The sequence below is a fragment of the Taudactylus pleione genome, unplaced genomic scaffold (assembly GCF_031769625.1).
Source record: "Taudactylus pleione unplaced genomic scaffold, aTauple2 ptg000397bl, whole genome shotgun sequence".
Lineage (NCBI taxonomy): Eukaryota > Metazoa > Chordata > Amphibia > Anura > Myobatrachidae > Taudactylus > Taudactylus pleione.
Window position 1 is genome coordinate 789,910 of NW_028284799.1, and position 11,912 is coordinate 801,821.

General features: G+C 40.1%; 1 protein-coding gene across 4 annotated transcripts in view; it reads left to right on the forward strand.

The window, feature by feature from the left end:
* LOC148506705 (uncharacterized) overlaps nt 1–11,018 on the forward strand; it is a 383,360-nt gene extending 372,342 nt beyond the window's left edge. For all 4 annotated transcript variants that reach the window (XM_088446314.1, XM_088446317.1, XM_088446315.1 and 1 more), the window contains 3 exons: nt 2,329–2,481; nt 9,445–9,645; nt 10,905–11,018. In XM_088446314.1, coding sequence (XP_088302440.1) covers nt 2,329–2,481; nt 9,445–9,645; nt 10,905–10,943 — 393 coding nt within the window. In that variant the 3' untranslated portion in view covers nt 10,944–11,018. The remainder of the gene's footprint in view (nt 1–2,328; nt 2,482–9,444; nt 9,646–10,904) is intronic.
* Nucleotides 11,019–11,912: the final 894 nt, after the last annotated feature.

Here is an 11,912-nt window from a genome sequence, read left to right on the forward strand (position 1 = left end):
GAGAGCACCCCTGAACGAAGCAGCAGCCCCTTGATAAACGACACTGGCAGCACCCCTGCACAGCTATGTTGCTGGTGATTAGTGGGGCTAATGCGCACACACACACAGAAAAAAAACACATTGAGTGATTGATTGAATTAAATTTTTTTGGGGCACTTGGAGGTGAGAGCTCCCCTGAACGAGGCAGCAGCCCCTTGAAAAACGACACAGGCAGCATCCCTGCGCAGCTACGTTGCTAGTGATAAGTGGGGCTAATGCGCACACACACACAGAAAAAAAACCACATTGATTGATTGATTGGATTAATATTTTTTTTGCCACTTGGGGGGAGAGCACCCTGAACGAGGCAGCAGCCCCTTGATAAATGACACAGGTAGCACCCCTGCGCAGCTATGTTGCTGATGATAAGTGTGGCTAACGCGCACACACACACAAAAAAAGAAAAGCCCCCTCCTTCCTCTTCACTCTCCACAGCCAGAATGAAAATGGTGGCGATCGCGGGACCTTTTCTACAATCCAAAACCCGCAAGAATCCGACAGCAGGATGATGACGTTTTGCCTCGTTTTGAGATCCGAGTCAGGCGGAAAAACCCGAGCTGGCTCGGATCACTAAGTTTGGGTGGGTTCAGATCTCTGAGATCCAAAACCGCTCATCTCTAGTTATAAAGCACAATGATCCCTACAGCTACATGCATTTTCTGGAAAGTATCAGTGTGTTTTCATCAACACATAGCTCTTACTGTTTTGGGTCTCATTTACATTTCGATGTAAGTCAATTTTATGACACATCTCTCAGATGTAGCAGTACATGCCCACTTTACCGCCGCCCTCATAGGTGTTGTTTTCACAAACTCCCTGAAATGCTTTTTCAAAAGTAGGCAAGTATGGTCAAGCGGCTGATTGCAGGAATTAGATGTAAACAGACATGTTTCACTGAAGTAATGATATTAGGTACACAGGATCCAAATGACAGGAAATGTCCTAGCAAGGTAACTTCTGCAGCAAACATTTATTTAAAATATAGTAATTATCACCATGAGCTAAAGCTAGGAGGGAAATAACAGCTGCTTAAGTTTGTATATGATCTCTGTAGCGGCCACTAGTGGTGGGAATGCAGAATGCAATCAAAGAGAATGCAGAAAAGAGGTAACAAATGATGGATCATAACATCTAGCCACACCCATTTCATCCACATGACCACATTCATGTCACCTATGTTTTGAAGAATAAATAAAAAAGGTGCTCACATCTAAAAACAGCTTGCTTATACAGTTACTAATGGCAAAGACCACTTACATTAATTTACCCTACACTGAGTGTTCAATTATACTAATGCTTTAATAGTAATAGTGGCAGTAGCAGATGTAGTATAATTATTATATTGCAGTATATGTAGGAAGGGCCTGCAATGAGAAAATTTGAGTACTTTTCAATCCAATGTTTTGGCAATATGCAAGACAGATTCTACATGACTGTGTGCCTTCAACATATGACTGCTCTGAGCTGTGCTTCAATTATTTAAATCTTTTAAACTGCTTAAGATGATTGTAGATTAGGCCATGTTTAACTGAGACCATGTTTAACATCAGTGGCGGCTGTTACCATGTTCCATGAGGGCCTGCAGTCCGGACGGAGTTAGGTCGGAGAGGTCCAGACTGTTGAACTTGCAGCGCCTTCCAGGTGCATTGCTCATGTGCAATGGATCTAGCAGATATTGCAGCTGGCGCATGCATACACACACTGGCTTCTAGGCACTGCATCGACTGCAACCCCTAGAAGTCAGCTAGGGTTGACGGAAAGGCAGGGAGCGGCAAGCATTCTTTCTGTTAATCGCCGTCAAGGCTGGCAATCCCAGGGGGAGGAAACATCTTCCCCTGGGGCTGTCTTGTGTTTGATAAGCAGGTAGCGTTTCCAATGGAAAGCCACTGCCAGGGAAGACACCCAGTGTACTGACACACTGGTTACTTCACTGGGAGTGGCAGAGTTTACTTGGGGGGGGGAGGGCTGCAGACCCCATTATTATTTACTAGAGCTCACTTTGATGACCACTATTTTAATGACCTCTATGCAGAAAACCATTCTTGTGAACAGTATACCACACCAACTTTATTCATTGACCAATATTCCTTGCAGAACCAGTTCTGTTATTCACTATAGCAAACAGACCCAGTATACCATGCAGAGACCATTTTTCTTACTACTATACCATGTTGTCTTATATACCATTCTGAGCCATAATCTGATGGTCAGTATCCCCTGCAATACCTATCATGTGTACCCTCCAAATCAGTCTGTTTGGCATATATTCATTTTAATTGTATTTTCCAGGGATTTCTACAATCGTTATCTGAGACTTCAGGGAAAGCGGCCATTGAGGAAGGATTGAGGAAAAAAACTTTATCTCTTCAGAAAAATTATGCAAGTGTAACAGTGGAAATATGGGATGGTCATTATCTTGACGATGAACATTATGCTTTACCGGTATGTGTGATTTTTCACCAATGATGTTAAATAAACTGTTAAATAACACATGTATATTTAAAAAGCAGTTAAGATTTTACAGGTGAAATGATAGATTAAGAAAGCATATTATCCAGATTTTCTATGCCTGATTTCTAGATTCTCATATTCAGACACAAATGAATATATAGTAGAAATTAACTAATTTGCTTTTCCTGCATGTAGTAGGTAGTGGAGTGTGGACTAGGAAAACAGCTCACTCTTGCATTTCAAAAGGGTTCTGATGTCCACCAGTTCCTCCAGTATTGGCCCAGAACACTAGAAATTAAAGCAATAGCAGCATTTTTTTTTGTAACATGGCTTGTCCCACTTTATGTGGAGAAGCTCCTTACTGTTTTAGGACCTTGGTGAAATTGTATAGAGCTGAGCAGAACCCTCAATGCCAAATCTCCATACTGTGGCTTTCAATAGCAACAGCCAGGTGGAGAGATGCAACTGGGAACCATATCATTCAGTCCCTAGTAGTGTAAAAACGTAATGCTTTGGTACAATGCAATAGAACAGGATTTTGAAAAAAAGATTGGAATTCCTAGTGAAGACACACATCATGTGGCTAGGGATTTCCTCTAAGTGGCAGGCTTGGGACTTGTTGGGGATAGCTCAATCAGCCCCGCTAACATAGATGTATTAGTAATTGATATTGCAGCTGCTAAAAAATCCATTGTAATGTTTTATAGAAAAAGTCCTTATTACAGGTACACATATTTGTTTTCCCTATTCCTGACAAATACATGTCAGGGTTGTTTTGAGGGAGTACCCTGAATATGCAAAAGTATCTGTGGGAAAAATTATATTAAAGTATTTGCGTCTGTTCTTTCCCTGTCTAATAGGCATAAAATCAGAAATCATTTATTTCAAAATGTTTCAGTCAAGCGAATATGGTAGTGATGCTACCAAATACCAAATATTAATGGAACTCAAGTGTGGTCTAAGATTGCCAAGGGTCTGGTACAGGTATAAGCAAACAGTAGCAAGGATCAGTCAGGAGTGTGGTCTTTATAGTTCATATGCTGACAAACACTACTGGAAAAGCCAGAAAGAGTAAATGGAAAACACACAGCCAGGTCTGTACCCAGGAAATCACAACAACAGGTAATTGTAGTGATTAGCAGCAAGCTAGACTAACCATAGACTAGACAATCACCTATCACTGAGTGCCAGGTACCCAGACATCATTTATATAGAGGTGGAGACCAAGATTACAAAAGGTTGCTGGCAGCATTGCATATATGCAGTTCAATCTGAGAGATGATGGACAGCAACACCTGTAAGTCTTACTTATTTTCAGACTTCTTATCTAGACAATACTATGTTAGTGTCTGAAATTTCCTTGCCAATCTTTCAAAGTAATGGTTATGAGTATGAAATGAGGGACATAGAGTCGCAGACCCACAGTCAACCAAATATACATATATATATATATTATATATATATATATATATATATATCCAAAAAAGTACTGATATAAGCGCTAGTCCCTATGTGGATTCTGTATTTACCAGGTTTCTTTGGTAAATCAAAAAATATTCCACTAACTATAACCCCTTTGTCACGGTGACAGTCCTCCAAATGGACAGTTGTTGTGCAGTCCCAGGAATTATGAAATACAAAAGGTGAGAATGAGCGCCATATAGTGTAGTGTGTTTTATAATTTCACTGCACACTATATAAATTTATATGCATACCCTGTGTGCCTAATATATAGGCATATAGTGATATATCCCGGATCAACTATATTGCGTTCCTTTATAACATAGAGGAATCACTTCACTCCAGGTGGGATGATTGATGGGGAGAAAAGAAAGCTTGCATAGTGTAAAACATTAAAAAAACACTTTAATTACAAACACATAACACATAAAAATGCATAGTTACAATTTCAAAGTGATTTAAAAGCTTATCTGAAGTGATATAGCAGTCCCAAGTAGCAGGGGTCACCACAGCCTCAACGCGTTTCGTCCCTTATGCCTATATAGCTGGACTTCGAAGTGAAGTGATTCCTCTATGTTATAAAGGAACGCAATATTGTTGATCCTGGATATATCACTATATAGCTATATGTTAGGCACACAGGGTACGCATTTAAATTTATAGAAGTGTGCAGTGAAATTATAAAATATACTACACTATATGGCGCTCATTCTCACCTTTTGTATTTTATATATATATAAATATATATATATATATATATGTATATATATGTAGAAGAAACCACAACACCTGGCTTTTCCATACATTACTTGACTTGGTGCCCACATGACGAATTCAATATGCATGTCCCGGTAGATGTGGCACTCAAGGAACTTAGTAAATAGAACTTTAATACGGCAGTATATAATCCATAGCACTGTTTTAGTACCCAGTACCACTGTCATCAGGCTAAATACATACTGAAAATAGCTTACCTTATAGCCCCTAACGTTACACCACGTGAACGCCATCTCCGAAAATGGGACCACACATCCGGGCCGGTGATGCAAACAAAGTGATGTCATCAACAGGGATGAGTCATCAGTGTAGGCCCATCACCATAGAAATCCCATAAACTCTAAAAATGCTAAGAAGTAAAAACAAAGCATAAGTATTGAGCATACATTATACTAAATATCAGTAATTGACAATGCAACAATGTAATAATAGCTGCTAGATCATCATGCTTACATTAAATATATAGTATCTTATATTAGCCAAACTAGCTAATCATGCAATAAAGCATAATACAAATGTATATAAACACATATGCGCTCGCTAAGGAGTAAAAGGTTACAAGAAATACTGTAATGTATGACTCATAGCCACACAAACACCCTTATATGTAGAGTGTAGATCCAAAGAGTTATATCAATCTCATTCTATTCCTTCTTAACCTATAATAACATTTGCGCTCCATAGGTCTATAGAAAGTAATTCAGTACTAAGTGATCATTAAGTCTCTTGGGAACAAGGGTCCCTAATTTGTAGATCCACTTGCTTTCTAACTGGAGCAATTAAAGGCCCCTATTACTGCATCTTATAGAAGGGGGGATATGGTCTATTATCCTGTAACTAAGCGTTGACAGGAGATGTGGTGTCTTGCAAAAGTGACATGCAAACGGTTTGTCACTATTGCCACTGGCTAAACCATTTCTAATGGCGACCTATTATAAATTATTATTAATAAATGAAACAAAGCAATATCTGAACCAATATAAAAGCTGCCATTTTTATTGTACTGCTACCGGTGGTGTGGTACTGTTGGAATAAGGAGAGGCAGTGGAAGATAGGACACGAAATATGAACAATTAATTTCAGAAATCTTAAAACAGATGCTGGTAACTGACGGGCCTGCCTTCTTTCAAATGATGTGGTGATAATATGTACTCACAAGACAATGTTACCCTATGATACGGAAACATCAGATTTCTATTGATGGTATCTCCCCCATATTGATGAGCAACATATTGGGGCACCCTTGTTTGAAAGGTGGGAGTCCTCTCTTTGAAACAATTGGCCCCTTAGTAGTTATTAGTAGAAAGCTGTGGATTATCTAAAGCCCAGATCTCCCCCATCTTATCTATACAATAAGCAAGAAAGCATATCCGTCTGTCTGCTGTCTGTTTCTCCTTTATGTATGGCCAGAGTTTTGAACATGGCATGGTGGTGTAGTTTGACTAGGATTAGGTTTTTGCCTAGGTCTGAACTTCATCAGGGCCACACACTGTCACACAATCCCTAAAAATGGGGACACAGGTTCTTAAATTACACAGGTTCTGGGGTTGGCTATAGTGGAAATTGGCAATCTGCCAAAAACATGTGTGAAAACTGCAAAAGTATCCTTTTAACCTCACAGTCTAAGCAAGTGTCAAACATTATGACTCACACAAGTTTATATTAAATCCTGAGTTAGTCCTTTTTAAAGTGACCATATATATTAGTTAGCCCTCTGTGTTTCCATGCAAGTGCATAACTAGAACTTTGGGGCCACATAGCAATAGACACAGCCAATCGGAGCTCATGGGCCAGCACCCAATCAGGAGCTACCAATGCTGATTGGCTGCTGGTCCGCAAGCTCTGATTGCCTTGCGATTGGTGGCACTGTCTCTCCATGTCTCCATGCTGGTGTGCCAGCTTTATTTAGCTTGCGGGCTGGCACCAAATCAACACCGCTGACACCTTGGTCTCCCTCGGCGGCCCTGACTGGACCAGCCCACCTTGTGTGCGTGACTGGGTGCAGGGGGAGCGGCGTTCCACTGAGGCAACTCAGGCACCATAGCAGCTGCACCCCTGGTAGTTACACCACTGTTTGCATTCATGTTAGAGAACAGTGGTGTCCTTTTCAGGATCAATGGAATGGGGTTATAGATGAGGACAATGTAAACAAATAAAGGCTACAGGAGTACTTCAGGGTCCAGTCTTTTACCCAGGCAACGCCGGGTATACCAGCTAGTGTCTAATAAATAGAGCTTCATTCATGTAATGCAATAGGATTTCTAGTTTAAAAAAAATATAGGTCTTGTTGGGCTACTATTATATTATTCCTTTACATTGTAAGTATTTAAATCAAGACAACAAAAATAAGCTAAACAAGAATAATTTTCAAATGCAGATTTTGTTATGAAACTTACATGTAGAAGCCTGCTTTTTGTAATTTTGGAAAAGTGGTCTAATGCTGAAGAAGATCCACAAAGTATTAATTTGTGTTGTTTATTAAAAACAAAACAAAAAAAAAACATTTTTTTGCCCAGCTTGTTCAATGTTATGTGATTAGTAAGAACAAAAAGACTAGTGGTATTTTCCGAATGCAAAAAGTCTTCTGGAAAAAGCAAGATATAATTTGTGTGAGTACTGCATAAAAATAAAAATTAGTAATATTTGTGCGCTGTCTCCTTCTCTGAGCTGTGACCCCAGTGGGATGATGTCACAGCGCGTGCGCGACCCTGCGCCCATCACTGTGTTAAGTGTCACGTTGCTGCACAGCTGTGCAGTACTTAGCTCCTTAGAGGTGAGACTGATTACTGCTGTATATTATATGCATTACTGCTGATATAGCCACCACTGTGTGTGTTACCACTGTTACCATGAAACCTGCAAGGCTGGTTAAGGACCCACTGTGTGGTCTAACCTCCATTTCACATCCTACTGGTACCTATTGTAATCATCTAGGTTCTACACCAAAAGGTCAAATCAGGGCCGGCTCGAGGCATGTTCGACCAGTGCGGTCAAACAGGGGCGCCACCCCATAGAGGGCGTACCCCTCCCAGCCATTCCCGACTTCAGCGGGACAGTCCCATTTTTCGGGCACTGCCCCGCTGTTCCGCCTAGGGCGCGGCTGCTCCTGGAGCTGGCCCTTGGTCATATCTATAATATTGATTTTGGGAGGTGACAAGCGCAAATGTCAATAAATGGGCTCAGCACAAGAGTGAAAAAACTCTCGGCAGCGAAGGTGTTAAGGATGCTTTACTCCATGTTCTGCTTCCCATACTATAATAGAATATCACTTATACATACTATTATGAATATCATTATTATCATTTAGGTACAACACCTCCAAAACTTGCCTAATTCTAGTTATCCACTAGCCCTGCATTTGTGCATACCGCATGTGAACATCCCCGCATGTGTGTGCTAAACACAGAAGGGAAAGACACCTCATCCAGTAGTGATCCGAATCTAATAATTAAGGAAATCTGTACAAATTTAGTCCAAGCAGTGTCTCTTATAAACATCCAAGTGTATCGCTGGTATAATATAGAAAATCCAATATCATTATTAATCCAAAAGTGGTAAAAAAAATTTCAGAGGGTCCACAGACAGAGAAAGCAATGTAGCAGCTCTAACGTTGCGAACATTTCTGCAGTCTCAAAATAGCGGTAGTGTGCAGTACAAATCCATCAGACCCTTCCCTCACTCATAATGGTCTCTCATAGTAAAAACACAGGACAAGTTCTTTTCCACTATCCTATGGATTAAAATATATTAAGACATATGTCATGGATTTCCCTTTTGTAGACACATTAAGGACAAATCTGTTTGTGTGGTTTTTGCTTTTTAATACAAAATGTATATAAGTATATTGGGTAGTGCTTTATTCTATGAAAAAAGGTGCTGGTACTATGAAAAAAGGTACCGTACTCACATGAACTGCTGAATGTTCTGTGGCCAGGTTAGTGTCTCCCTGGTCTATTATGTAGCTGGAATTTACTAGTCCCTGATACAAGTATCAGACAACAGTGTTAAATTCCACCAGCAATGACGATAGGAGAACTTCCTGTTTCCAGGTATAATAGGTGCTGGTACTCAGCACTGATATTAGAATCTCAAGGTTTCCTGTGCCTTGTTCTAGCACTGGTTCCTGCAATGGGCTGCTTTCCACTGTATAACATGGGAACCCCATGCCTGTTATCCCCCACACCACCTTTAGTGGGAGCGAGCCCATTCTATAGTTGAGGAATTGGGGTGGGAGCACATTGGCTGTGGATTAAAATTATTTATTTCTTTACTACCAGAGCTTCTAGTCATTTTCAATAACCAATTTCAATAGGGTCTTTACATTCTGGAAACCTTATTGAAAAGAATAGAATATTGACATGAATGGGAAAAGCTCCATGTCATTTGTGTCTAGACGCATGTATCCTACATATCAAACACATAGCACTTGCATGTTATGACACAAGATCAACAGCAGTGGGTAACAAACTTTGCTTGGGACCGATTAATACATATCAATTACAGTGTCAAAGTACATCCAACAGAATGTATATCGTGACCAATATGATATTTGGTACATGGTTACAATTATCTAACACTTTACTAATTTAGATATAATAATATACTTAAATATAGTAGCAAGAAAAAAAACATTTATTTTTTGAAAGGCAATTAATGATTGGGGGAAATTATGTTTATTAATTTGTATATGGGGTAATAAATATTTATTTTTATCAGATTGTCAATGACCTGCTCAAAGTGAGCAATATCAAGAAATTCTTGGCCACCCAGTCCAATGAAAAAGGCAGAGAGATGTCTATGCTAGTTACAGAGAGCCTGGCTAAGAAACAGCGGAAAATACAGAGAAACAGCTCAGAATATCACAGACACCAACAGTTTTATGAAGAGGCAATGGGAGAGAAGTTCTACGACCTTATTGTAAGTATGAAAAACTCAATATTCCCTGTATACTTTCATTACCCTTATGGTTATGGGGAGAGTAGTCACTTATGCAGATAGAGCAATTTTGGAAACAGTTTTATCAGAAGAACAAATTAATTGAATTGTAATGTGTATGCCGGTTTCCGTTCCCCCTCCCCGCCGGCGTCCACTCCCTTGTAAGTGGACTGAGTTGCGTCATTGTGGCTCCGCCTCCAGCTGCGCAATGACGGTAATCTCGGCATTGTGTAGCGGGGAGTGGATGCGATGATGCAACTGCGCAGTCACACCCCCCCATCCCTTCTCCAAATTCGCATCACGCTCCCCTGCTGTGCCGATCTAGCTGCCAGATTGGTGGCAAGTCTGGATAATAGGTATATAAATAAGTACAAAGTGACCTGAAATGACAGTATCTGGGGGCTTTACTGACACCAGTGGTTGCTTGGATGTAAGCTACAATTTTTTATTTTACAAATATTTTGAAACTATAAGGTCTACTATGGAAGTGGAAACCTTGTCCAAGTGCAGTCATTAAGGAATTGTACAAAACACTTAAAGGTAGTACAGCTCAGCATATGAAATAACCAAAAATTCCTTAATTCTTTTATGTTTACCTATCATCTATTATATATTTTTCGATTGTAATCTGCATTGAGCATTTCTTCCTTTACAAAATACAACCTAGTAAAACTGAAAATTGTGCTATTATACCACACATTTTATTTTTGGTTAATTCATGCAAAATAAGGTAAATTTATTTGAAATAATACATTGTGATACATTTAGTGTTATAACATTGTCTCATAGGCTTAGGGAGTAATTCAATTCAGCACAATGGCCATGGTCATGGCTTTTCCAGAATGGCACACCACAAGTTTTCTCTCGTAGCCCATAGAGGAGTGTAGGAAAATGTGTGATGTACAACCTATCATAAATGGCTGATATGTGCTCAGCTGAGCATTGTGGTTATGCCTAGTGGAACACTAAATTGACCATTGGGCCTTAAGTAATATATGTGCAGACTTGGGGGCTGTTGTATAGTTGGATGCATTTTGTGCCAAAAAGGTGTCTCATTTTGCGCAGCTTGTAGAGCAGGATACATCTCAAGTGTTTTTGTGCATGCGAAGTACAATAAAGTACAATTCGCACCAAAAAGGACACTTACATCCAGTTCTACATCAACACCTCGGTGTCTGAAGTTGTATTTTTGTATTTATTTATTTTCTTCTAGATTTTATTAATTCAATGATTTCTTGCAGGAGATGGCCCTGCTGAATGCAGGATATGGTCCTTTGTAAGTTGTTTGTTTTTCAGGAGCACCTGGAAGAGAACAAAAACTGTCAAAAATTGTATATGACACATACTATAATAAAATACAGCTATAATAAAGTATAAATTGCATAATGTGTATTACTATTTATTCATATTATTTATATAGTACTGCAGCATTGTACAATTACATTTTTAATTTAATAAAGTTTAAAATGTATTTTCAAAAATGAATTGAAATAGGCCCTCAGTAAGAGAGCACCTCCTAGATGAAAAGATCTCTCAATGTAAAATAACAACACAAGCCATGTTTTGTTTCCACTCGCCTGCTCTCCAGCATGAAGAAAGGACATCTTGCTTAGAATTATGATTACCTTAAAATGGTGTTGGTTACTTGATAATCTCCCCCCCCCACCACTACAGACCCAGTACCCACTTAATTCCACACTAAATACTTGTGTACATTGTATCTGTGGGCAGGGCCGGCAACAGAAATCTCGGGGCCCGGTACACTGATGTCTATGGGGGTCCTACCTTCTCACTACCACCCCGATCCTGCACATCCCATCCCTGCATGTGTGATATGTGAAGCATGAGAATATTAACTCAGATGTACCAGCCTTTAAATAAAGTAAAAATACACTCTGACTTACCACACTGTCACTCTGTCACTGGTGATGCAGGCTGTATTTCTTGTCTGCTGTCTCTTCCAAAGTCTTCTTGATGACAGTGCTGTGGATGCCTCAGGGATGGCGTCTGCAGCCAGCCATTCTCAGTCACTCATCACCTTCCTCAACTTCAGCCTCTCATGACCATTCTCAGCCCAGAATCCCCCATCACCTTCCTCTGTCCCCAGCCCCATCACCTTCCTCTGTCCCCAGCCCCATAACCTTCCTATGCCCCTAGACCATGTCACCTTTTGCCCCCAGCCCCCTTCACCTTCCTCTGCCCCAGCCGATTTCACCTTCTGCCCCCAGCCCCCATCACCTTCCTCTGCC